The sequence below is a fragment of the Delphinapterus leucas genome, chromosome 15 (assembly GCF_059928025.1).
Source record: "Delphinapterus leucas isolate spDelLeu-1000000601 "Yukka" chromosome 15, BTC_Dleu_Yukka2, whole genome shotgun sequence".
Lineage (NCBI taxonomy): Eukaryota > Metazoa > Chordata > Mammalia > Artiodactyla > Monodontidae > Delphinapterus > Delphinapterus leucas.
In genome coordinates, this window is record NC_143143.1 from 17,681,937 (window position 1) to 17,708,953 (window position 27,017).

General features: G+C 53.5%; 2 protein-coding genes across 5 annotated transcripts in view; one reads left to right on the forward strand and one right to left on the reverse strand.

The window, feature by feature from the left end:
• NSMCE1 (NSE1 component of SMC5/6 complex) overlaps positions 1 to 1,837 on the forward strand; it is a 32,985-nt gene extending 31,148 nt beyond the window's left edge. For all 4 annotated transcript variants that reach the window (XM_022588479.3, XM_022588480.3, XM_089896000.1 and 1 more), the window contains 3 exons: positions 79 to 195; positions 1,018 to 1,138; positions 1,619 to 1,837. In XM_022588479.3, the coding sequence (XP_022444187.3) occupies positions 79 to 195; positions 1,018 to 1,138; positions 1,619 to 1,698 (318 nt within the window). In that variant the 3' untranslated portion in view covers positions 1,699 to 1,837. The remainder of the gene's footprint in view (positions 1 to 78; positions 196 to 1,017; positions 1,139 to 1,618) is intronic.
• On the reverse strand, positions 79 to 26,994 carry KDM8 (lysine demethylase 8 (putative)). The gene is made up of 8 exons (XM_022588476.2): positions 26,859 to 26,994; positions 17,660 to 18,155; positions 15,107 to 15,273; positions 13,560 to 13,692; positions 11,772 to 11,816; positions 7,512 to 7,661; positions 6,610 to 6,702; positions 79 to 6,517 (listed from the first exon to the last, which is right to left on the reverse strand). Exons 2-8 carry the CDS (start codon positions 18,125 to 18,127, stop codon positions 6,353 to 6,355), a joined length of 1,221 nt encoding a protein of 406 aa, XP_022444184.1. The 5' UTR covers positions 18,128 to 18,155; positions 26,859 to 26,994; the 3' UTR covers positions 79 to 6,352.
• Between the last annotated feature and the right edge of the window lie 23 nt (positions 26,995 to 27,017).

Here is a 27,017-nt window from a genome sequence, read left to right on the forward strand (position 1 = left end):
GAGCAGAGATACAGGGTGGGAAGAGGGCCAGGTGTGCCAGTTTCGTAAAAGATGCCTCTTCCTGTTGTGTCCCTGCAGAAGGAAGGGGAGTTCACCCTGCACGGCCGGGCCATCCTGGAGATGGAGCAGTACATCCGGGAGACGTACCCCGACGCCGTGAAGGTCTGCACCATCTGTCACAGCCTCCTCATCCAGGTACCGCAGGGCCGGGGGCGGGCACTTTCTAGAACTCTCTCTCTGGCCCCCAGGCCTTCCTCCAGCGTGGGCAGATGGGCGTCTCCGCAGAGGTGTCCGAGGATGAACACACGAAGGCCCGCCTCTCCCTGGTCCCTCTGTTCTCGTCCCAGGGCTCTTTCTACTTTTTTTCCAGATAAGGCTCTCAGAGGTCTTCTGTGTGGTCCATATTATCTCGGCAGCTGTGTGGTGAACACCTTTCTGTCTCAACCATGGTTTCCCCATCATGTTTTCCCCTGTGTACTTTGTAGGGCTGCAGAGCAGAGCAGCTGGACCGGTGCTGGATGTTTATGTTTCCTTTTTATCTTTTTGCGATCGTCACCTACACCGGGATAGGCCTCTTTGCACGTCCATCCTTGGGCACCTGGTTGTTTTCTTGGGTTGAATTCCTGGGAGTGGAGTTTCTGGAACAGAGTGCGCACACGACTGTTGAAAGCTTTGCTCCACGTTGCTAAAGTGCCTTCTGCAAAGCGGCCATCCTCACGCCCACTGCAGGACCCACACATGCTGGGAGCCTGGGACTAGCCTTGCTGCTCCAAGGGCCTGGCCTGCCGCCCCCGCTGCCGCGCTCCGGCCTTTGGAGCCTTGAGCGTCCTCCCCGTGTGCTCATTCGTCAGATTCTTTACTAAAACCCACTGCACTAAGTTAGACTTACGGGTTGTCCTTATTATTAATCTGGGGCCTAGAAGACAAAAATGCTGAGCCTGTGGGATGTTTTCCTTGCAGTTTCCTGAAGGTTTATGAACACGGCGGGCTCCACGGCCATCACCTTTCTCATTTCAGGGTCAAAGCTGCGAGACCTGTGGAATCAGGATGCACTTGCCTTGTGTGGCCAAGTACTTCCAGTCCCATTCGGAGCCGCGCTGCCCCCATTGTAATGACTACTGGCCCCACGAGATACCAGGTTCGTGTCCCTAAGCTGCTGTCTCCTCCTGGCCTCTGGGCGGCTGGGCTGGCAGGGCTGCGAGCGTGCCCGAGTTGTGGTGCGTGGCCCTGAGGTGCCACGGGGGGCAGGGAGGCGGGGTGCTCCAACAGAGCCGCCACGCGTGCACAGGACCCGAGCTGCACACGCTGAGGCAGCTTCTGCTGTAAGCGGAGCCGGCTTTCGCTTGCCCTGTTCCACAGGCTCCCTAGACCCTGGTAGACATCCTGAGGCATGTGAGGCTCTGGTGTAGACGAGGCTCTCCCTCCGGCAGCTATCTCGGGAGGGGAGGTATAAGTGGTGCCCCCAGCTCCCTCTGTTTGTTTATCTGTCAACTGGGGCTAATTCTGCCTTCCTGGAGAGTAGAATGTTCCATAGGACAGAGTCCTTGGCACACAGCCGTGGCTGTGGACGGCAGCCGGCCGCACCGGTCACAGCATTTTCTGGCTTTTCTGCGTACAGAAGTCTTTGACCCCGAGAAGGAGAGGGAGGCCAGCATCTCCAAATCGAACAGAAGGTCCTTGCGATCCAGGCAGCACTAGCCGGCCACCGCCTTCAGGGGAGTGACCGGCGCGCCCCGTTTGGAAGAGACGCATCAGTTGCGTGTTTCACGTTGATTCACCTCCTTTATCTTCTGCGTTCACTTGTTAACAGGTTTGGAATAAACTTACTAAGCAGCCACCTCGGCCTCGTCTGTGGTCGGGGGCCCCCCTTTCCTGGAGCTCACTGAGAGTTGGGAGCCCCCCGGCTTGGGCTCCGGAGCGAGGCTGGCAGAGCTCCTCCTGCCCGGCACTGTCTGAGGCCACTTGCTCAGGGCGGCTTTGCCTTCGGTCCCCAGCTGTGGTCACCCATCCCACCCACACTGGCCGGCCCGACTTGGGCTTGTGGGGGCCTTGGCCTTGGCCCCCCGACGCCCCCCGGGCTGCACCCTCCTTGGCCCAAGACGCACCGGCCTGAACGGCGTCACCCACCGCCTCCAGGCTTCTCCCGCGGAGTCACCTTCCCACCGTGCCGGGCGGCCTGGCATGCCCCTGCTGACTGCCCTTGCCTGCGGGCCCGGGCCACGCAATGGGGCCCCGTGTACCGCAGCCCCTCTCCCCTCCTACCTTCCAGGGCACGGCATTTCTTTCTGTCCCTGAACGAACCATCGTGTTCCTCACCGCCAGGCCTCTGCACACACGTCTCCCCCGCCTGCCTGCCCTCCCCTCGTGTGTCCCGCCCTTGCGGGAAACACCTGTCCACCCTTTAGACCTTGGTTAGGCTGTCACCGCCTCCACTCCAGTCCCCCACCTCCCCGCGTGTCTCTGACCCTCACACTTGCCGCACCATTTTGACTCCCTGTCTCGCCTCCCTTCCACCCCAGAATCAATCAGGACCCCTTCAGTCATGACAGCAAACCCAACTCAGGCTTAAACAAGGAAGGACTTGGCCAGAGGGGGTCCTTTAGGAGAGGCTTGACTTAGTGGTTCCAAGCATCCGTATTTCTCTCTCTGCCCTGTTATCATGAGTGTTGGCCTCACGCTGGCGCCTAAAACACGGTCTTCCAGCAAATCCAACCTCTTTCTTCAGGGTAGCAAAATGGCTGCCATACTTGCAGGCCTCGCTCACCCAGGCCCCGCCCTCAGGAGGAAGAGGGCGGGTCTCATTTAGTGGCTCCCCCATCCCAGCGAACATCCAATCTGGATACCTGTGGGGGAGGGTGGGATGGTCCAATGGGCACTCTCGGCCTGGACCACCTCTGAGCCGGGAGTAGGGCAGCCCCTCCCGAGCCACGTGGCTGAGTGAGGAGGAGATTCTCTAAGCAAATTGAAGACGCTGTTACCAGGGAGAGGGGGAATGAATGTGGGCGCCCAAAGGGTGGGGTGTCCTCCACCCGTGCGGCAAAGACCCTCTGCCCGATTCACCTGCATCAACCCGCTGTGGGGCGGGACCCCGGTCCGGCCTGGGCCCTGAGGCCCACCCCCAGGCAGCGAGAGGCGCTCAGCTGTGCGCCGGCCCGGCCCCTGGGCCAGCCTTCTGAAGGCAAACACAAGCCTGGGTGAAGCCCTGCGGGAGCCCTGACTGGCGGGTGGGCGGGTGGGCGCAGCTGTGCCACCGAAACCAGCCCCAGCCAGCTTACCCAGAAAAGGGGTTTCTTGGGAGGGTCTGAGAAAACACGGACGCTGGGCTCGGGGATTCCGGCGGGGAAGACCCACTGCCCGGTCACGGCGGGGACTGCAGCCACTGCACAGCAGCTCCAGCTGTTCTGTGCGTCCTCAAGATGCAGGTCCAGGAAGGCTGCATTCCCGGGAGGACACATCCTCCACAATGCTGTTCCGGACAAGGGGGAACGGAGGCCAGGGCCCAGAAGCAGAGCAGCACGCCGTGGCCCTCCTGCCTGTCCGGGCAGGTGGCTGGGCGGTCAAGGCCAGGCAGGGTCACACCACGCAGGTGTCAAGGAAGCTCTAAGCACCCGCTGCTGGGACACTGCCCTCCTGCTGCCAGTCTCCCCTGCGGTGACGCCAGCATGAACTTCCTGAGGACCCCTTGGCACGGCCCAACCAAAGCCCTAACCCCAAGTTCCAGAGCACTTGCCTGGCACTCAAGGCCTTGGTGATCCGGCCCTGCCGTCCCCGGGCACAGCCTGTCTCCCACCACTCTGCCCTCCCACTGGTGCCCCAAGCGTGTCACTCCAGGAATTACTGGACCGGGGACACTGACCGCTCTTCCGGCCTCCAGTCTCCCCCTTTGGGCTCTTCTCACATGCCAATGTGATCAGCCCTCGTCTCTCCTTGCTTAGCACCTTCATCCCTCTCCCCGCTGCCACAGTCCAGGCCCTGCCCTCCCCATTCCCTCAGCGCCCTCTGCGCATGCTGCACCAGCCCCTTCCTCTCTCCCAAGGCCAAGGCTTTCCTGCCTCGGGGCTGCTGCACCTGCTGCTGGGAGCACCTTCCTCAAATCTCAGTGTCAGTTCTGGACTCCAGGTCCTTCAAGGTTCTACTCAGACGTCAGCTATGAAAGTCATGTCCCCAATCCCTCCCCTGTTGCCACATTCCACCGTCACCCTGTTCTCTTGCCTTCATGGCACTTATCACTACCCACACTACTTATTTTACTGTCCGTCTCCTCTCCGGACCCCCCCAAGAGCATGAAACACAAGGAGGGCAGGGCCCCCATCCTGCTCGATGCCGCGCCCTGCCTGGCACAGGACTCCGGTGTTGAGCAGGCCTCTCTGCAGCTCCAGCGGGTGGGTGCCTGTACCTCCCCTTGGCCCTGCGAGCAGCTGGTTGGCACCTTTCTTCGAAGCCGCCTTCAGTCCACACCCCTCAGAGCTGAAGCCAGCCCTCCAGCCGGGATACTGGCAACACGGGAGCCTTGCCCGGGGAGCAGATGAAGAGTTCATCTTCCCATCTGACAAGGGACACTTGCTCGAGGCGGCCAGGCCTCAATATGTTTTAATGAACGCTCCCTCTAGTCCCTAACTTCAGAACCACGACATTACAGGTGAACCGCTTTTCGTCAGGAGTGGGACCTGCCAGCTGGGATGGATGGGGTCCTAAAGGCTGGGCCACCGTGGGAGCTGGAGCCGGGGAAGGAGTGGGGGTTATGCAGGCAGCCCTGGAGTTATGGCTCGTCTGCAGCCCGTCTCCTCACTGATGGCGAGCCTGTGGGCATGGTGGCATCCCTATTTTATGCCTGACTGCCTTCAGCGGCGTTGATATTTGCTATAAATTCTTCATATGAAAAATGAGGTAAATAACTATCAATAATGCTGGGTAGGGGAATAAACGACCTCACAAGCAACTGCTCACAGAGCCCTCGATTCCTTTCTAAACAGCTCTCGTATTCGCCCGGGCTCACCCACGGCGTCAGACCCACGGCCTCCCTGCAGCTTTGCCCATCAGCCCCTCCTCTTCCCTGCCGAGAATCAAACGTATGTTCTAATGATCTCTCTGCTCAAAACGCTGAAGCCCCAAGACCTACATGATAAGGTTCAAATTCCTTGGCCTGGTTACAGAGGACATTAGTAGCTAGTTTTAGCTGCCCATCAATGCTTCCCACCCCCCTTCTCACAGTAACTCAGGGGGGGGGCCTGTGAGCCAGGCCCCGCCAATCAGAGCAGCCACTCCCTGCCCCATGGCATTGCCTCAGAATGGGCGAAGGTCCCAGGCCCAATGGTCAGAACCTTCCCTGAGGTTTCTGAGCTGTGGGTAGAGGTGCTGGGATCTGGAGTTGACCTGCTGGGGCCATCTTCTCCCCCCGGGAAGAAGGCTACCTACAAGAGGGAAGAGACTGAGGCCAAGGTCAGACCAGCAGACATGAGGTGGCCACGGAGGGAGAGAGGCCTGGTGGGTAGAGGCATGGCCCTGGGCCGCCTCCGCAGCTGTTCCTGCAGGTCTGTGACACCCCTGCCCCCAGCATCCTTACCTGGTCAAAATTCAAACAGAACCACCCATGTTTTATACAAACAAAACAAACATGTTTATGGAAAGTCTGAAGCCTGGGCCTCTCTCCTGGCCTAAAACCCTCCTTCAGAGAGGAGTGGTCCCGGGTGATGGCGGCAGCAAGGGGCAGGAGGGCCGCCAGGTGGTTCCTGGCTGCTGGGAGCGTGTGGAGTGGGAAATTCGCCAAGCTGGCAGGGCTGTGCGCTTCCCTGAAGGCAGGTTACACTTCAGTAACCAAGACAGAAACTGCCCCAGGCTCCCCACTGCCCAGCAGAGGCCTGAGCTGAGCACCCCCGTGACCAGGCCGTGGCCACCCCGCTCCAGAGCCTGCGGGCCATGGCTGTCCTGACAGGCCAGTATTTACAACAGTAATAATCAGGAAGGCTGGTGACAGTGGCTGAGGTCTGTAGCGCAGCTCTGCCCACACCGCGTCCCCAGAGCCCTCTGTGGTGAGGACTAGCGCTGCCCTGTTCCCCAGATGGAGACACACACGGTGGAGTTCCTTGCCCCACATCACGCAGCGGTTAAGCGACAGGGCCAGGCTTGAATCCAGGCAGCCAACCTCAGAGCCCCGGAGCTTCTGTGCGGGTTGTGGGCCGGGAATGTCCCTTTGGGGTCCCACCCGCCTGCCTCTGCTGCCCACACTGGCCTGGGCACCCCTCGCCCTGCGTGTGCCAAGGCGAGGGAGTCCTTAGGCGCAGGCTGGGCCGGGCACAGGGTGGAGGATGTGTGACCACGAGCGCGTCTGCTTGCCGGGCACCCTCCTCTCGGGCTACGACCACCAGAAGCTGACCGAGAAGCTCAAGTCCAGAGCCCGCACGTAATGCCAGTACTTCACCGGGATGAAGAGGATCTCTCCCGGAGACAGGATGCAGGACAGGAATGGGGCCTCGGCAAACCTGGGGAACTTCTCCAGGTCGGGGTTCTCCACGTCAACCTGAGGAAAGCGAAGGAAGTCACTGGCCTGCTCTCAGAGACGGGGTGTGGAGGAGGGGAAACGGTGGGTCCCACTGGGTCCTCCAGGCCCACCTGGCTCGTGTTGTGAAGAAGGTGCGTGTCATGAGGATACAGGGCCTCTGACTCCTGCGGGGGGTACAGCCGGATGTATTTCCTGCCCATCACCTGCAAGGAAGAGAGCCGCCCTCCTCAGCAGGTGCCCGGCCGCCCCGCGCCCGGCACACACGTCAGGTTAGGAGTCACTGCCTTCGCTACTGTTGCTAACAGGCACTCGACTGTGGCACCGCTGTCTCAGTGCTGTATGTGTATTAGCTCTGAGCCTCGGCACAACCCTCCGAGGGGGTTTATCCTTTCCCCGCATTTTACAGGTGAGGATATGGAGGCACAGAGAGGTTAAGTGAATGGCCACGTTCGCAAGGCTGAGAGGCGGTCTGGCTCCCGGCCCCTCTGCTGCCTCTGGGGACGGGTCCCCGGGCTGGAAGAACACTCTCACTTGTCAAACCTCTCTGCCTGCGACGGAAGGTGGTTTTATAACAGGTGCCCCTCCCCTTACAACATACACGCACGCACGTGCGCGCGCTGCTCTATCTGGGTCTCCATAAAACCACCCACTGGCTGACCAGCTTCCCCGTATTTGGAGGGTTCTGGCAGGAGAAGCTGGCCTGGTTCTGATGGACGGCAGGGGAGAGGCAGCCGTCGGGGCACTTGCTCCGTCCGGAGATGGCGCCCGGCCCCACTCTGCCCTCAGGAGGCGTCTGGGAACCCAGACGATGCAGGAGCCATGTCTGGAAGCCACCCCGACCAGGCAGAGGGCCCCCCGCTGAGGCCTGGTACCTTTCTTTCTCTGTTTTCACTTCTGTCCACGTCCCTGTCAGTGGTTCATCTCTTTAGTGTTTAAATGTGGACAATGTGGCCAGGCCGCGTGTGGCTGGGCCAGGAGGAGGGGGAAGGCCAATGTTCTGAGCAGCTCCAACCTGGGCTAGGAAGTTCTGCTGGGGATCCTGGTGAAGCGGGGAGACGGTGCCTTGGGGACCGAACCAGGCGTTGATGGTGATCTCCTCTTCCTCCCCGGCGCCCAGGCAGCAGTAATCGGGGATGCTGATGTCCTGCTTCAGCTCCGGGATCTGTAGGGTCAGAGCAGACGTGGAGGTTCAAGACCAGGCCTGTGGGACACAGCAGCCTAGAAGTCCACTGACTCTCCCAGAAGGCCGATACACACTCTCTTCTTGTGTAATAATACGACTGTAGCCACATTTTACTGTATAGGAGTTTAAAAATCAATTTTAAAAAGTAAATACATAATTGCTAGGGAAGGGTTATAATTTTATTTTCAGATTTCTTTCCACGTCATATGCATTTTAACTTTGTTTCCTTTTCTTAAAAACCTGATACCACTGCTTTGTACCTAAAAATAAACCAGCTTGCAATTTTCTAATTTTAGAACATCAAATTAAAGAAAAACAAAAAGAAAATGGGACTGAGCAGTTAATGAAATCTCTGGAAGGGAAGATTTTCCAAAATTTCCTAATGGTAAAGCAATCACAATTGGTACGTTTAAGAGAAGTTACTTAATACAAAGATGGGGAGTAAAATGGGAAACATTTGAACTGTGGTAAAGGAAGGTTAATGTAGAGAGTGCATACAAAATAATAAGGAAAAATAATAAGGATCCCAATACATAAGGTATACAAATAAGAAAAGGACAAAAACCAGATCATACATAAAGATGAATTAGATATAAAGAAGGGTTTCAGTCTCATTAGCAATAAACATTGTCATCATTTCCCACTGATCAAATTAGGAGAAGTTGAAAAAGTGGTAACACACAGTGGTGGTGAGGATGTGGTAAAGGGGGCACCCTCATGCCAGGCTGCTGGTGGCATCAAGCAATGTGGTCAGGACTTCCCTGGTGGCACAGTGGTTAAGAATCCACCTGCCAATGCAGGGGACATGGGTTCGAGCCCTGGTCCAGGAAGATCTCACATGCCGCAGAGCAACTAAGCCCGTGCGCCACAACTACTGAGCCTGTGCTCTAGAGCCCGCGAGCCACAACCACTGAAGCCCACGCGCCTAGAGTCCGTGCTCTGCCACAAGAGAAGCCACTGCAGTGAGAAGCCCGTGCACCACAGCAAAGAGTAGCCCCCACTTGCCGCAACTAGAGAAAGCCTACAGGCAGCAACGAAGACTCAATGCAGCCAAAAATAAACAAACAAACAAATAATAAAAATTGGGTTAAAAAAAAAAAGCGACGTGGTCAAGTGTGGAAGTCTTAAAACCATTCATGGACTTTGACCCAGTTGGAAGTGAGCTTGTGCTGCTCCTTTGCGTGGCGGCATCAGGGGCCTCCGGGAGGCTGTGAAGTTAGGGCTCCCGGGGAAGCTGCTCCAGGACAGGGAGCTAAGCTGACCTGTGGCTTCCAGGGGCCCTGGGAGGCCGAACCCCACTATGACTGAGACCAGGGGATAGGACAGGCTGGTCTCTTGAGATCACGTGGTAGGGGCCTGATCAACTTGAATCCCCCTTTTCTTTACTTAGCAAGAGAGGACAGGACTCAGGACCCACGAGTCCTCACATGGGGAAGCCTGGGCAAGAGGACACAGCCCACCTGGCCCCATCACCACCTGCCCCCCTATAACTTTGGACCTGCAGCTCCCGAAGGCTGGCACATCCCCAACTGGGGCCCCCTGGTCAGGACAGGGACCCCAGCTTCCCACTGGCTGTGGTCCTGACCCCGAATGACCCAGGTCTTCCCTGTTCAGGGCACACACCCAACCCCTGACCTCGCCTCCCGCCCAGCACTGCCCGCTCTGGGCAGCTGTGGCGTAAGGCCTGGCCAAGACCGCATCTGCCGAGTCCCCCCGGATGCCTCAGCTCCATCTAACGAGTGGTTCGGGTCCCAAACCTAGGAGTCTTCCTGGGCTGCTCCCTTTCCCTCGATCTCTGCACGCCCACCACGTCAGGTGCTGGCAGCTCACACACGTCCTAACCCCGTCTCTCCACGCACGGCGTCAGCTCTTCCTAGACCGCTGCAGCAGCCTTCTAGTGGTCTCCCTGCTTCCACACCTGTCACTTCAACTCCTCCCCAGACAGTGCCACAGCCATCCTGGAAATACTTCCCTTCACATTAAGAAAACCATCCTTCTTCCAGCCCTGATCTCTCTCTCAGGCCCCATCTGCCACTTCCCTCCCCTTCATGCGCTCGGCTCTGGCCACACTGAACTCTCCTGCCCCTTGAAGGTGAAAGTTCACACCTGCTGCTCTCCCAGATGGCACGGCGCTTGTCATGTCCTTTTAGACACGAGAAGAAAATAAAATGCAAGTTGATGACAGGGATAAAATACCCACAATGCTTACGGTTGACAACTAGCTTGCATCCAGAACATATATAAAGGATTCCTAAAATTCAAAATAAGAAGACCAACAACCCAATAAAAAAGAAATGGGCAAAATATTTGCCATGTGGCTGGGTACCTACTGCTCATCTTTTGGGCTGTTGCTCAGACATTACCTCCCCAAGACCCCTTCCCTGACCATCAGATGGAAAGAGCCCTTGCCCCGCCCAGCCTCCTTTGTAGGGTACATTTCTCCTTTCCTTCAAGGCGCTCATTACCATCAGATACGTGTGTTTTTCAGGTCCACGGGGCAGGAGAGCGACTGTCTCCTTTGTCCCTGCGTCCCCAGGGCAGGGTTCAGCGCCGGTGCATAGGGGCCTACAAAGCAGCCATCTCCCGCCCGCCACCAGGGTCGCAGCCTGGGCCACCCCCCAAGTACAGAGCGAAGAGGAGAGCGGGGGATGAGGCAAGGGGTGGACGGGAAGCCCAACTGTCCGGTCATTCTCCAGGGTGAGCCCTCCTCTGAGTGTTTCAGCATCCTAGCTGGACGGCTTTGAAAGCGCAGGACGAATCTGATTCACGCTACACTTCAGTTTGTTCTGTTTTGTTTGCATTTGAAAACAAAGTCTCTGTTCTTCTCGTTATGAGGACAATACATACTCATTATAGATGATTTGGAAACCGCAGAAAAGAGAGGGAGGGACCCCCTCGCCCTCTCGCCCCCCGCAGACAATCCCTGTTCGCCTTCTGCGGCCTTTCTTCCTGTCCTTTGCCAACTCAGCTACGGCCATCCTGCACAGCACCGCACAGCCCCATTTCCTCACTCCCCACGAGCCAGCCGGTCCTGGTTCCTGCCAGCACTTCCCCAGCTCTGCATTTGGCGGCTACGGGCCCCACCTGACGCAGGTCTGGGTGACGGGTGATGCTGGTGCCATTGATCTGGGTGCGGCCCAGGATGGACCCTGCACCTCTAAAAGCCAGACGCTGGCGCTGTCTGGGCCACACCTGGACGGTCTCAGGGGAGGATGTGTGACGGAGACAGAGCTAGCGCAGCCTGCCACCCTCCCTCTTCTTCCCCTGGGCACTCTCCTTGCATCCCCCGGCGCCCCTGTTGGATTCTCCTGGGAATACCACCTCGGAGTGGGAACCCTCCAGCTCACAAACGTCCCAGGCTCCTCGCTGTCTTGGCCTGGCCTTCAAGGCCCTGCCAGCTTGGCCCCAGCCTCCCTCTTCGGCTTCCCGCTCTGCTTTTCTGACCAAACCCTCTCACGCTGGTGGACGCGCCCAGCACGTGGGGTTCGTTCTGCCCTCCGACCCTGGCTCATGAGGCGCCTCTCCCTGGGACTGGCCTTGGCCTCGAGCCCTGCTCCTCCCCTCAGCTCCAGCCCACGGCCCCCTCCTCTTTCAGTCTCCACCAGTTCGTCCTGAGGGTCCTCCATCCAGCCAGTCAGGGTACCCAGAGGAGTGGAACCCGGGCCCTGCCACAGCGCACAGGCCCAGGTGCGGGGAGCCTGCCTCGTAAGCGGACGACCGAAAGGTGGTCAGGGCGGCTCCAGGCCCTGCCCAGGGAACTCTGTGAGTCCAGGTCAGCGGCCACTCGCTCGTTCTGGGTCAGGTCACAGCTTGCCACCCTCACCTGGGGGACCTGTTCCTCGGTTCTGACCACACCTGGGCTTTAGACTCCATCCCCTGGGGGCCATCCTAGGGCCTGCTCTGCTCCCCTGCTGTCCGCTGGCGAGTAGGGCACGGGTAGCGGCACAGGGGCCTCCCTGCTCACCGCAGGGGGCAGTACCACTGGGGAGCAAACGAGGCTGCGACCCCTTTCCAACCCTCCGGGGCCAGCGCCTAGGAAGGGAGGTGGGAGGAGGTGAGAGGGTGAAGGGTAGAGGGGCTCGGACTTACCTGGTCAAAGAGCTGGTGCTGAGCAAGGTACCCGATGTCCTTCGGCTACTCCATGGGAGAAAGAGCAGAGGTGACACAGAAAAGCCCCGTTAGTCGTGGGACACCTCCTCAGAGCCGCCCGTGTGGCTGGCTCTCAGCACCCTGTCCTAGGCGTCACCTGGAGGGCCCTCATCTCCGGCCTGCTTGGTACCCCCTCCTCCGACCCGGGGGCGAATGTGATCCCTTGCCAGCCAGCAAGACTGGGCTGATGGGGGGACTCAGGATCTGGCCCTGCCTCCGCCCTGAGTAAGTCACCCTGAGCCCCGGGGCTCAGTTTTCTCACATGAAACGTGAAGGGGCTGTACACACATAAGGATTTTTTTTTAATAAAAATGGAATCATACAATATGTATTACTGTGAAGTCTGCATTTTTCATTTAATGATATATCATGACTACCTCTTCAGGTCAATACATGCATATGTGTGACTCATTCTTTTGATGGATGCATGTTTTATAGACAGGATGCATCATTAGTCATTCAACCATCCCCCTGCTGGTGGACATTAAGGTGGTTCTGCCGCAGTGTTTCAATAAACAGCCGAATGCTCTGGTCCTGACGTTTACAGGCTTCCAAGAGGAGAACAATGCAGTCAGGGAGTACGTGGATTTTAAATCTCAATAGCTTCTGCCACGGTGTTTTCCCAAACGTCACATCATTCACAATCTCACCAGCAGTTAATGTGACAGTCCACTTTCCTACAACTGCCTGCACTGGAGATGACCATTTTGTGAAAATTTCTACCAATCAGATGAGTTGAAAGATCAGTGCTTTACAAACCGGGCTCCCCGACGCTCAGGGGTTCTTTGAAGATGCCCGAGGGCCTCTGCGAGGGTCAGATGGGGGCGGGGCAGATGGGATGCTGGGCACCACTGACCCCAACTGCGGCCAGAGTGGCCAGCAGGTATCAGGAAGAGGAAGACACCCAAGGCCCTCACTGTAAGAAATGACAAAATGGTGCAGCTGCTTTGGAAGACAATCTGGCAGTTCCTCAAAAGGTTACACACAGAGTTACCATCTGACCCAGCAATTCCACTCCTCGTATACACCGAAGAGAAACAGAATCACATGTCCGCACAAAAATGTGTACGTGAATGTTCACAGCAGCATTTTTCATACCAGCCAAAAAGTGGACACAACCCAAATGGCCATCCACTGAGGAATGGACAAACCAGATGTGGTCTACCCATCAAAGGGATAGTATTCGGCCACACAAAGGCACGGAGGACTGGTACGTGCTACGACAGAGATGAACCCTGAAAACGTTATGCTAAATAGAAGAAGCCAGACACAGGTCGTCACATATTATATGATTCCAATTATGTGAAATGTCCAGAATTGGCAAATCCACAGAAACAGAAAGCAGATTCGTGGTTGCCTGGGGATGGTGGGGAAGGGGATATGGGAAGTGACTACTAGTGAGTACGGGGTTTCCTTGGGGTGATGAGAATGTTCTAGAATTAGGTAGTGGTGATGGTTGCACAATCTCGTGAATATACCAAAACCCACTAAACTGTAACCAAGAAACCCAAACAAACAAACAAAACCTCCAAAAAACAAAGGGCCTGAAATGGGAACCTTATGTCCCGCCTGCCTTTCTCGTGCTGGCCAGCCTACTGACCACAGGCCCTTAAAGAATGGCTTCTTGACTCCTCCAAAACCTCCCCTGGCGACACATGGAAGTTATCTGCCCAAATGTAACGCGTCCCCTCCCTCCTAAGCATTGGGGGCAGGACTCAAGCGACACACCTCATTCCTGATGTGCTTGCTGATGAACTCCTCGACAGTCATGAGCGTCTGGGACCACTCCTCGTCCGTGTACCTGGAACCGACCTCTACTGGGACGGTGCGGCAGCCAGCGATTTCTTGGATGTACTCCAGACTATTCGGAAAACAGGGATTGGCATTGCCATCGTATGCTAACACCCACTGGGTGCCCTGCTAAATGTGCTACGCTGGTCTCCTTTCATTGGCACAAACGAGGTGGAGGAAGACCCAATTCACTGCTGAGGAGACACAGGTGCAAGAGAGGCGAGGTCACCTGCCCACCTGGCGCTGGGCAGCTTTGCAGATACAACCAATGAATCTGGTTCTTGCTGGGCAGCTCTATTTCCCTGCTTGCCTAGCGCCTTTCAACCTCTCTCTTTGCTCGCCCTGTCACAAGCAGAGAGATCTTCTTTGGGCCAGTGGAGGACAGTGAGGGGTGGTGAGGGGCCTGGGTCCTCAGCTCCGGTGGCCTGGTGCCGAGTCCAGCCCTGCCTGTCACCCACCAGGGGACCTGTGGCAAGTCCCTTCGCCTCTCTGAGCCCTTGTTCCCCGTTTGCAAACTGTGGGTGATGACAGTGCCCGTCGCACAGGAACCAGGGAGGGGACAATGAGGGAAGACATGGCATGTGCCCGCCTTGCGTGGTCAAGCACACAAGTGTCAGCGGGAACCACTCCCTCCGCAAAACCACTGCCACAAGACAGCCTGGCTCCATCCACCTGCCTGAGACACGCCTCCTCATTTCAAAATTAGGCTACTGTCCAGCTGCCTGATCTGACCTCTCCACCATGAATCTGAGGAGGGACTGGAAACAGACATGAGGAGAGAATAAACACAGGAGCCCTTGGAGCCCACGCAGAGGGCGTGGGGCTGTCTTGGGTTTTTGTTTTTGTTTTTTTAAAATTATTTGTTTATTTTGGGCTGCATTGGGTCTTCGCTGCTGCTTGCGGTCTTTCTCTAGTTGCAGAGAGTGGGGGCTACTTTTCGTTGGGGTGCGCAGGCTTCTCATTGCAGTGGCCTCTCCTGCTGCGGAGCACGGGCTCTAGTTGCGTGGGCTCTAGTAGTTGTGGCCCACGGGCCCAGTTGCTCCGCGACATGTGGGATCCTCCCGGACCAGGGATCGAACCCGTGTCCCCTGCATTGGCAGGCAGACTCTTAACCACTGTGCCACCAGGGAAGCCCTTGGGTTCTTATTTCTACTCTCAAGGCTCAGGAACCCCTAAGAAACTCCACAGAATTCCTGAGATCCTGCAAAACTGCATAATGGACTTAACATTGGACTTCCACGATGCACTCCTTAAAAACTGCTTAGGGCCGGCAAGCTGTAGAAGCTAAGAATCTTATAACCTCTGGCATCGCTTCAGAGCACTGTGCCTTTAATGCCTGTTTAAGCCCTAGGCCATCCATCTCACTTCACTGCCAGTGAAGTGTCTGTGGGGCTGTATTCACTTGGGGATGGGAGGAGGAATTTGGGGGTCTCTGGGGATGCTAAATTGGGAAGAGGAACCACACGCCCTCAGCAGACACCCACCTCCACTTCTTCATGCACGGCCAGTGGTTGGCCACACCTTCCAAGATCACAGGCCTCCCTGGATCCAAAAAATGCTTCCTGAAATACTGGAGGGATGGACAGTGAAGCCGGGGCACCATTCTTTCTGACGTCATATCTGGAATCGGAACGTGGTCATTCCTTGCTTTCTGTTCAAAATTAAGACAAAACAAGATGGCAACAACTGCAGAAAGGCCAAAATTCGAGGCATTCCACTAGGAATGTGCATCAATGGTAGTAAGACAGCCGAGGTGTCATTAGTAACAATAATAACAGTTAACATTTATTGTCAGTTTTACTGCTGCTACTGCGCCTACTGACGTTTCACGATACCAAGATGTTTTCTTCTCTACCGGTTCATTTAAAATGTTTGTTTAATTATAAAACTAATATATTGCTTTCATAGAGGAAAACTTACTATCCCAAACTCCACCATCTAACATACAAGGATTCTTCTCATTACTGTATGTTCCTTTCCCACTTTGTCCACACATATGCATCTCTGATCCACTCTACGATTCACGATGAATAAGCAACTCTGCCTCTTCTGTCCAATAATTTCTCTAAAGTAGTTTCCATGCTGTCACTCAGTCCTTGCAATGTCTTGAGTGGCTGCCTCATCATTTACTTAACCATCTCCCAGCTGAGGGACCTGAACAGGTTACTGTCTCTGAGCCCGTTGCCCCACGCGTTAAGCCCCACTGGGTGACGAGACCTCACACGTAAAGCGCCCAGCGCTGCCGCCCGGCGCCTCCCTCCGCTCCCCCTGCTGGACCCCAAGCCTGTCCTCAACACTCACGCAGTGGCGGCAGCGACAGCCGACACTCTTCCCTGCAGGCGGTGTGCAAGGCCTTGTGCTTGCCTCTTCTTTTCTCACTGTCCCCAATGTAGACTTTGACTTCCTGCACTCCCTTGTCAGACAGGCCTTCCCTGACCACCCTGCCTGAAGCAGCCTCCCCACCTTTCTCACCACCTGGGAGAAGACATTCTTTTTCAGCCTCACTAGAATGTCAGCTCCAGGACGGGCGTCTGGACCACGCCCTTGGCTCCCGGCACATCTGGGCCACCGCTGGGGCTCAGTAAGGCTGCTGGGCAAAGCCCCTCCTACAGGCAGGGGAATGGAGGCGGCACAGGCAGCGGGGCGTGGCGCGGGAATGTGAACCCAGGCAGCCGCCACCCCCTTGACCGTATACGCTGCCCCAGACCGCGAACACCACCTTGGCCATGAAGCCACCGCCGTATCCCTCGGGACAGCCCTGGCCGGGGCAAGGGTGCGTGCAACCCCTGGGTCCAAGGGGACAGATATTTGTCCCTTGATCCGCACGTCTGCCCGACCCTCTGAAAGGTCCACCAACACCCCATGCCCTTGGCCCTGTGGCACCCTTGGCAACACTGGGTGTTGTATAAAATCTCATTTGATAGTTTCAGAGCCAAGAACGGCTGCTTTTTTTGTTTGTTTGTTTAAACCAGAGGTGAGGTTGAACGTTTCCCACATGTTTGTTTAACAGATCTGTTTCCTCCTTGTGAACAGTCTGTTCGTGTGTCTGGTCTCTCTACCTCCTGGGGCCCAGTTTTCTCTGTTCCCCTGTTGATTTGTATAATTCTTATACAATAAAGATATCTCCTCTCTGACAGCTTTGCTGCAAATTTCTCTTCCCTGTTTATAGGCTCACTTTTTATTTCAGTTACATGTATGGTGTATGACATCCATTTGCATTATTCTTATAGAAAAATAATGCTCACTGTAGGGAATTCTGAAAACAAGAAAATATTTAGAAAAATGTCGAAAACACCCCGTAACTCCCTCACCCAGTGTCCAGTACAGTCTCGGCCCCTTTTTTCTGGGGGTCAGCACTCTGCTACTTTACAGAAACTGAGGCTCAGAGGAGGTGACTGACTTGCCCAGAGGTGCTGTGAGTGGATCCGCGTGTCAGTGCTGGGATGTGAAGCCTGAAGAAACCACCCTCAGTGACTGTGGGGTATTCTCTGGCACATGCACTTAAATACCAGTGAGGACACGGTCAAGTATCTACTCAGTGACTGTGGGGTATTCTCTGGCACATGCACTTAAATACCAGTGAGGACACGGTCAAGTATCTAAAGGGCAGGACTGATCAGTCACGTGAATTGTAGTATCTCATCCAAACTCAGCAGCACAAAGACAGAGGCAGCCAGGAAAGTGGGTGACACCTCAACCAAGGGGCCAGGAAGAAGCTGAAAGAGAAGGGCTCCCGCTGGCTGCAGGGCTCGGCCACACAATCCCTCTGAGCCACTTCTCTCAGGAACCACAAAGCTTTTACCCTCCTGCTCTCCCCAAGGGGCACTGCTTTTGCACAAACTGGGAAAAAAAAAAATTGAGACAAGAGGCTGTTCCATTTCCAAATCAATGGAGATGCCATTTTTCAACCAGAGGGGTCAGCATGCCAGGGGCTTCAGCCCAGGGGAGAGCTGACCTGTGACTTCTAGGAAAACAGGGCTGATGGATTTTGTTGGGTGCGGTCAGTGGCGGTTGCCCACCCCCCCGCCCCCGGATACCTTTATGCCAAGCGGCTCCTGGCTCGGGCTGGGGGCGGGCCTTTTCCCAGAGAGCAGGTGCTTCTGGAGGACGGCAGTGACTTTAAGGAGGATGTCCCCAAGGATGGCCGCCCCCATCAGCAGGCCCATGTCGCAGGCTTTCAGGGCGGCGACCACGGAGGCAGCATCCCCCGGCGGCGCGCACAGACACACGGCTTTCAGGAGGCAGCTGAAGGAGTACACCTGCCGCCAGCCCTTGTCCACGTGCTGCCAGGGCCCTGTGTTGAGCTTCTCCCAGGAGTAGTCGAGCAGCGCCTCGCAGGTCTGCAGACACTCTTGCCTCCTGTCCCCGTAGAAGAGCTCAGCGGCTTCCTGCAGCAGCATCACCACGCTGCCCTCCACCTTCTCTCCCAGCTCCAGCTTCAGCTCCTCTTTCGTGCGGGGCAGGAGTGCCCAGAGGGCCTCCCAGAGCGCGCCCGGCCCCGCCATCGGCCCAGCCGGCTCAGTCCGATGAGTGCTGGGGGGAAAGATAAGTTACAGCAAAACACCACGTTGTATGCCTACATATTTACAGTTCTACATTTTCATAAAATAAGACTGGGGGAAAACAAGCTAGATCTGTGATGACATCCAGTGGCCAAAATGTCAACCACTGAAATTTTAAATATATATAAACTATTTTCCTAAAAAAAGAGAGAGACCGAGAGAGAGACCACGCACAGACCTGGACCCCTGTAGGTTACCAAGGCTTCCGGACTTGTCCCATGTAACACACATCTCATCTGCACTGATTCTTCAACAATGGTCTTCTCCGCCCTGTGAGGGCACCTGTGAGGGCAGGGTCCCTATCTGTCTGGTGTCACCACTGCATCTTCAGGGCCTGGCGTAACACTAGGCACACAGTGGGCACCGGACCCATATTTGTTCAGAGAGTAACATGTATTATTCTTGTCTGAAATGCCTCCAACACCCCTCTTCTCTGGCAAACTCCTATCCAACCTTTAAGGCCCAACTTAAATGATCCCCTATGTGAAGCCTGCCAAGATTCTCTGAGAGTGTTTTGGGTTTGAATAGCCCTTGAGCTTCTTGCAGAGTCAAGCTCATAGTAGGCACTCAATTAAGACTACTGAAAGAATGAGATCTTAATGTCTCTGGAGGAAACCCGGAAATACATAAATCCTATACGAAAAGGTTTATCACAGTTGGTGCCTTTAGTGACTTTAGCCTGGACATTATATATAGATGGCAGGCCAATCTCTAGGAATAAGTACTAATATGTGAATACGTTCTACGGCTCACAACTTATGGTGATTTATTTGCACTACAATATTGTAGGTATTATGCTAACAGCTGCTATATGCCCTATCTCATCTGATACTAAGAAATAGGGACCATCATGCTTTTTGCAGAGACTGCTCTACGCTGGGGGTCAACAAACTTTATCTGTAAAGGGCCAGATATCAAATATTTTAGGCTTTGCAGGCCATACGGTCACGGTTGGTACCACTCTGTCACTGTAGTGTGAAAGCGGCTTTATACAGTATGTAAACAAATGGGCATGGTGTGTCCCAATAAAACTTTACTACGAAAACAAACTCTTGCTTTAAGCTCACCAAAGCCCATTCCATCTTCTTCCTGGACACACAGTTAGACTCCATTTCTCACTTGTAATTAGATGTGACCACGGCACCTTGTTCCAGTTAATGAATGGAAGCGACGTATGCCCCTTCCAGGCCTGGTCCATAAACACTTCCTGTATGATCCTCCACACGTTCCCTATCCACTGGCTGGAAGCTAAAGACTCTGAGGCCTTAGGGGATGGCAGAGCCATAAGACAGCCCCCCAACTAGGAATATCCATACTGGAATGCTTCCGGAGCAAAAAATAAACTTGTGTTTAGCCACTACAGTGTTGATGATGCTTGTTGCAGCAGTTATCCTGCCCTGAATGAAGCAATAACTTCCTTCTATTATTGAGGAAACAGATGGCAGAGAACATAGTAGAGGGTATTTGTTGAGTTCTGGTGGCTCAGAATCCTCTTCTCTTTCTTGACAACATACCTCCATCTCCTTTTGAGAAATTCCATCATACCCACTGAGATCAGTCTGGTGGGATGTTGCCAAGGGGTGGGTATGTGACCCAAGCTAGAAAATGAGTTGCCTCCTTTGAATGTGAACTTTAAGTAGGTCAACTTGACCAGAGATAGCTGGCATTTCATTTTGTCCTAGTGGCAGTTTCTGGCCCAGACTATTCTTGCTAGGGCCTCACAATTATTGTCCGCAATTCCTAGGATGCACTTTAGTTCTTGTCCTTTCCAAGCCCAGGTCTCCAGCTTTCCGTCGATTCTGTGGGCCCCACAGTCTCCCAAGAAATTTCTTCTTGCTTATGTCAACCAGGGTTTCTGTGGTTAATAATAAAAGAACCTTATTTGACCCTTAAAAGTAACTGACACTCAAGAGCCACTGGTGGATGGTGAAGGCAAGAACGAAGACTTGCCTGTGATAAAGCCCCATCACATGCTCCGCTTCTCGTGAGGGAAGAAAGTCACCCTAAGGTGCAAGAGAGCCCAATGATCCCTGCTTGCTGTTACGAACACTCTTATCTAACCCCCTTAAGTACGGGCAGGACCTGTGATTTGAGTGGTCGGCAGAATAACGTCCCCCAAAGATGTCCACATCCTAATCCCCAGAACCTGTGAGTCTGTTACCTAACATGGCAAAAGGGACTTTGCAGATGTGATGAAGAATAAGGGCTGTGAGATAGGATTATACTGGATTACCTGGCTGGCCCCAACCTAACACAGGAGTCCTTGAAAGGATCCTTCCTGGCTAAAGTCAGAGTCAGAGGGAGACGTGATTACAGAATTGTTAGACAATGCAATGTTGCCAGCTCTGAAGATGGAGGAAGGGGGTCCCAAACCAAGGAATGTGGGTGGTCTCTAGAAGCTGGAAAAGGCAAGGAAATGGATTGCCCCCCTAGAGCTTCCAGAAGGGAATGCAGCCCTGCTGGGACCTTGATTTTAGTTCCATGTTTAACTTCTAACCTATAGAACTGTAAGCTAGCAAATTTTTATTGTTTTAAGCCATCACGTTTGTGATAATTTGTTATATCAGCAATAGAAAACTATTATTACTTGCCTCTAACCAACAGGTGTGTAGGTTTGGTATGTGTAGCTATTTACTTTTTGGTCTAAGATGGCAAAAGTGACGAGATGCCACTTCTGGGATCAGGTCACATAAGACTGGACCTTCCATCTTGCTGGACCTTCCATCTTGCTGAAAACTATTATTACTTGCCTCTAACCAACAGGTGTGTAGGTTTGGTATGTGTAGCTATTTACTTTTTGGTCTAAGATGGCAAAAGTGACGAGATGCCACTTCTGGGATCAGGTCACATAAGACTGGACCTTCCATCTTGCTGGCAGACTTTCTCTACTGCATTCTTGGTTTGCACACATCGATGAAGCAAGTGGCCCTGTTGGAGGGGCCCATGTGGCAAAGAACTGAGGGTGGCTTAGAGCCAACAGCAAGCTAGGAACTGAGGGCCTCAGTCCAGCAGCCCTCCGGGAACTGAATTTTGCCAACCACCACAGGCACTTATATCCTTGTCCAGCTGAGCCTTCAGATGACAGCTCAGCCCTGACACCATAACTGGAGGCTTGTGAGAGACCCTGATGTAGATGACCCAGCTAAACCCTGTCCAGACGCCCAACCCACAGAAACAGAGATAATACGTGTGTGTTGTTTTACAGTCACTAAATTTATGGTGATGTGTTACGCAGCAATAGATAATAAACACTCCTACCAGATTTCCTGGACATGCTGGGACTCCATCTATAACTCACACCAAAGAACAGGAGGAGAAAGCATGGTTCCCTTTAGCTCTAATGTGTGTGAAGACGTTAGCAGTAGATAGAGAAACAAAGATGTGTGAAGGTTGCTAGAGATATGGTCCCTGAGGGTGCTTCGGACAAGCCATTCCTATTGCTGGGCTCCATTTCAGCTCATTTCAGCAGACAGAATACTTGCCTCATTTCACCCCCACAATGACCCTACGAAGCTGATAAAGTACTTACAAAGCGTTTGCTGTAAAGCCAGGAATGCTCCAAGCACTTTATATATACTCTTAATTCTTACAGAAACTATGTATTATCATCTCCATCTTACAGATAAGGAAGCTAAAGCAGAGAAGTTAATGATGTCCCAAAGCAATTCAGCTAATAAGAGGTGGAGCAGAAATTTAAAACTCAGGCAGTCTAGCTCACAAATCCATGATCTTATAAATGAGGGACCAGAGCCACAAGATCACAAGCCAGCACACGATGAAGCTGCACATCTGGGTTAACTCTCAAGAAAACTCTGAGGAAGGAATTATTATTCTCCCCATTCTACAGATGAGAAAATCCTATCACTTCACATAAGAGAAGGGTGTACCTTTCTCGCTTGTTATTATTTTTGAGGTGCCTCTTCCTGGGCCTGTCCTAAAGTAAGTGCAGTAATTCAGAGTTTTTCTCAGTTCTGCAGTCTATCCCCAGCACCGCTTTCGAATTGTATTTGTTCCTCACCATACTGTGAAGTGGACAGGGGTGTATGTGATCATTTCCCCTGCAACCCCACCCTCCGATTTTGCTGATGAGAAAACTAAGGTCCAGAAAAAAAAGTCCTGACCACAGTCAATCGATTGTGCAGAGACAGAACTGAGATTAAGCTCAACCTCAGTGCCCTTCCGTATGTGCCATGTCAATGCTCCATGTTTTTTGGGTTTTTTTTTTTTTCTTCTGTGCCACGCGGTTTGTGGGATCTTAGTTCCCAGAACAGGGATCAAAACCGGGGCCCTGCACTGAAAGCACGGAGTTCTAACCACTGGACTGCCAGGGAAATCCCAATGCTCCATGTTTTATGTACATTATCTATCTAACATATCCCTCACAATTCTACAGTGTGAGGTTTTACAGATGAATGAAGCGAGAGTTGGGAGATTAAGCAATTTGTCCAAAACTTTACAGTAAGTGGCAGCGTCCACTCAGACACTCTTCATGTTCGGGCATGAGGACTGCATCAGCTTTTGGAGCTTTAGATCCCAGCTCAGTCCCTGGTTCACAATGGATATCCTTCCCAGCTGGCTTACTGCATGACAGGACTCAGAGAGCCTGAGTGGCCTGGCCCAAGCCCGCCAGGATGATTTCTATCTCCAGCCTCCTAGAAGATTCATGTCTTGTGTTGGTCTCGTTAAGAGCTTCACAGTGCAGGGCTTCCCTGGTGGCGCAGCAGTTAAGAATCTGCCTGCCAATGCAGGGGACACGGGTTCAAGCCCTGCTCTGGGAAGATCCCACATGCCGCAGAGCAATTAAGCCTGTGCACCACAACTACTGAGCCTGTGCTCTAGAGCCCACGAGCCACAACTACTGAGTCCACGTGTTGCATCTACTGAAGCCCGCGCACTCTAGAGCCTGTGCTCTGCAACGAGAAGCCCACGCACCGCAACGAGGAGTAGCCCTCGCTCCCCACAACTAGAGAATGCCTGTGTGCAGCAATGAAGACCCAACACAGCCAAAAATAATAAATAAAAACAAAAAAAATTATTTAAAAATACTATACTAATATCAATAAATAATATATTTTTTAAAAAAAGGTTCACAGTGCAGCCTTCCAGCATGGTCTTATCCATTACCCACACGCAAAACAGCACGTGGACCCACCAACTGGCCTTCCTGGGTGGCCTCAATGCTCATCCCCTGAGTATCTCACATGAGTCTCATAAAGCAATTTCGAAAAATCTCACCTTGAGCGTGCAAAAGGCCTCAGAGGCCTCATATTCTGGCTTCTCACAAAGGTCTACAAAAAGGCCTCCCAGAAGACGACTTACTTGCCTTAATATAAAAATGGCTTTTGCTGGGGCCTATGTACCAACTTTGTAAATTGGTCTCTTGGTGGCCTTAGAAAATAGCCTCCTGGAGGGTTTCAAATGGGCTATAAACTAGTTCCCTGGGATGCAGATTTTAACCTTTGTAAACTGGCCTCCCAGGGTGACCTTACAAAATAGTCCCTCGCAAAGGCCTTACAAAGCCAGCTTCTAAGGTGGCCCCACGTGCTGCTTTGTAAAATGACCTCCCGAGGTGGTCTCTGTTTGGTTTTCATCAACTGGCCTGGTAAGGCGGCTAATGTGCTGCTTCGCCAGTTGGCTGAGGGGAGGGCCTCAGGTTATGGCCATGTGGACCAGCGTTCTGGGAGAGAGGGCCTCAAACTGGCTGTACAGAACAGCCTCTTCGTGGCCACATAAAATAGCCTGAGTAATTTAGTTTGAATCCAGAGTTCCTCAGTGAACGTCTTACAATGAAGCCTTCAGAGAGACTTACGCTGATGCTGCACGACACAGCCTTTCAGAGGTGAGAGCTTCGGGATGGCTGTGAGTTCATTTTCAAAATGGTTTTACAGGTGGCCTCTGTGTTAGCCACCTGAAATGGCCCTGCGCATCTCATGATTGATCTTAAACACTAGTCTCCCGGGGGGGCTTACAATTGCAGCCTGTAGCAACCTGGTGAGCTGCCATGCTGGCCACCATCCATCTGAGTAGTCTTATGTATGGCTTGGTTCCATCGGCCTCCCAGAATCTTTCATGATTTGGCCTTTTAAATAGTTGCCGAATCACACAGCCTTCCGAGGAGGAGCCACAGCGTGTTACATAAACGTCTTCCAAAGTGGCCTCATGACCTGTTTTAAAAACTGGCTTCATTACATATCGGGCCCTCGTCTGAGGGCCAGGTGAAGCCTGGACTTTTTCTTAGTTGTACAAACCTATGTTCCATGATTCCTGTTAACCATGTGAAATGGCCTTATAGGAGCAAGGTCCTTCCCTGGCTGGGTGAAACACCTTCTTGTCAGCTGTGTGAAACAATCTTCCAGAGGAGCTGGCCTCATGTGGGCTGTAACCAGCAGCCTTCAAACAACCAACCAGTTGATACGGCCTTCCACTGAAGGTCAGGTAGAGGCTACGTTACACTGCCTTTCTCAATGGCCTCACGTCCAGGCTTTACAAATCAGGCTTCCAGCATTCCCCACGCATTAGTCTGATAGAAAGGTTTCTTGACAATTGTATCAAGCAATTTTCTGGAGTAAGGTATCAGCCTGAGTAGCCTCATGGCCTGGCTTTACTGATTTGCTTCCCAGAGTTCCTCACTGAATTGCCTTTTTTTATAAAAGGTTGTATTAAACGAACGAGGCTTCCAGAGGAGGGTATCAAGGGTAAACTGTGTGAACAGTCTTTCAGAGTGGGACTGCAAACTGGCCTTCACATTGGCTTCCCAGAGCTCCACGTAAAAGGGATAAGCAAGTTGCATAAACAGCCTTCTAGTAGGTATAGGTGGATTAACTACGGAATTTATCATACAAACCAGGATGCTATATATAAGCCTTTTATTTATTTAGCTTGGTAAAATATGCATTTTTCTTTTGCAAAATTTTTTACTCTCATCATTTTTGCCAATGTTTTTTTTTCACTGTTTGGAACTGCCATTTCTGCACGTAGGAATTTCATCTTACACAAGTTGAATACTGCAAGTACTGATAGTAGCTTTCAGGGACAAATCATAAACTGGCATTATTCCAGGCACATTGAGACCCATGCTCCCCATAATCACAGGCCATATGAAAAAGCCTGAGTGGCCTTGTATCCTCACTTTAAAGTCAGTCTCCTAGGGCTAGACAGGTATTGGCCTTAAAAGACTTCTTGTTGGTTACATAAGGCTTTTTTGAAGTGGGTGAGGGTAGAGGTGAATTGCCTTTTATAAAAGGTTGTATTAAATGAACAAACCTTCCAGAGGAAGGTCTTGTGTCCTGAGTGGTCGTGTGTCCTGGCTTTGTAAACTGACCTTCTGGAGTGCCACCTGTCTGTACTGATCTCATGACATGAGACAGCTTCCACAGGAAGCTCAGGTACAGGCTGCACAGAATTGCTCTTCTCAGTGGACTGTCTTGGCTTCTTACGCAAAGGACTGTTTGTTGGCATAGGAAATCATCTTGAAAAGGGGGTCAGACCGAGGTTGTATGAGCTAACCTCTCAGAGTGGCTTTCGTCTTGGCTTTATAAACCAGCCTAATCTGAACTTCATAAACGGCTTCTTGCTGGTCACGTTAAACACCAAGAAGCCAACTACAGGCTGTAGACAACAGCCCGACTCAGGTCCTGACTTCATGAATTCACCATCCAGATAGAGGACATTATGTAAGCTGGCCTTTGGTTGGCTGTTAGTTAAGTGGGTTCCTGATGTTTATAAAATAAAGCCTTCTAGGAAGCCACCGCAGTCATCCCAGAATTCTCTTAAGTTATCTTTAAAACTCTAAAGCGCCTCCCAGAATACGTCGGCCTCAATCTGGCTTTCTGGGACCAGGCTGCCCAGTCTTGTAACGAGCAGACAGGATCGGGCTTGGGCCGTCGGTGTGGCCCCAACACCTGCCCACCTCCTGCCCCTGGATTTACTCCAAACTTGTTGAGCACGGTGACCCATCTCTGCTCAGAATTAACCCCTATCGAGTTAGACACCTCCGTCCTCCAGGCGGCCACATGCACAGGGCCCACTGGGTCCCCCACGACAAGCGGGCTGGGCGGGCTCTACGTAACCCACCAACCCTCCACCCCGAGGTCTCACACCTTTTCCCTCCCCGGCGCCTCCCCCGGGGCTTCATTTCCCTTGGTCCACATTTGGGGCCCAATGGTTTAAGCGTGCCCAGTCGGCCTAGCTCCAGACCGACAAAAGACGACTGGCCCGGGAGGGTCAGCCGGCAACCACCTGCCACTACAAACACGGCGGAAATCGGAAGCCTCGCACGTGCATTAGAGTCGCATCAACGCGACACCAAGAACCGCGCAGGGATACGACAGCCTAGTCTCACGCACGCGCAAAAAGAAACGACTGGTGTAAGAAGTGCACCACGCACGCGCAGGGCCTTCCTCCTACCCCCTGGAGGCGCTGGAGTTCAACGGCTAAACTGCGTTCTCAGAGCGCATGCGCTACCCCAGGTTCTTGCCCCCCTCCACCCCCCCCACACCCGGCTCAGTTTCGCTGCTTTGAAGGGCCGCCCTGGGCTTTCCAAAGCGCACGCGCGAGACCGTCCTTTCCTGCTTCACCCCTTCACGCTACGCCTGCGCAGTCCTCCCCTCTCAGCCCGGCCTCCCCGCTTCTAAGGAGCCAGAGCTGCCCGCCCTCTCGAGTTGCTCAAACTCACCTGTCTCGAGTTTGGACAGTGTCGAGTCGTCAGAGGCCAGCGACGACTTTTCCTTCTGGACCGAATACTCCGGCTGCCTCCGAGTAGTCAGAGGCTTGCCCGAGGAGTATCGATCACCAAGGCGTGCCTAGAGGAGCGCCGAGTGATCGATGCCGTGGC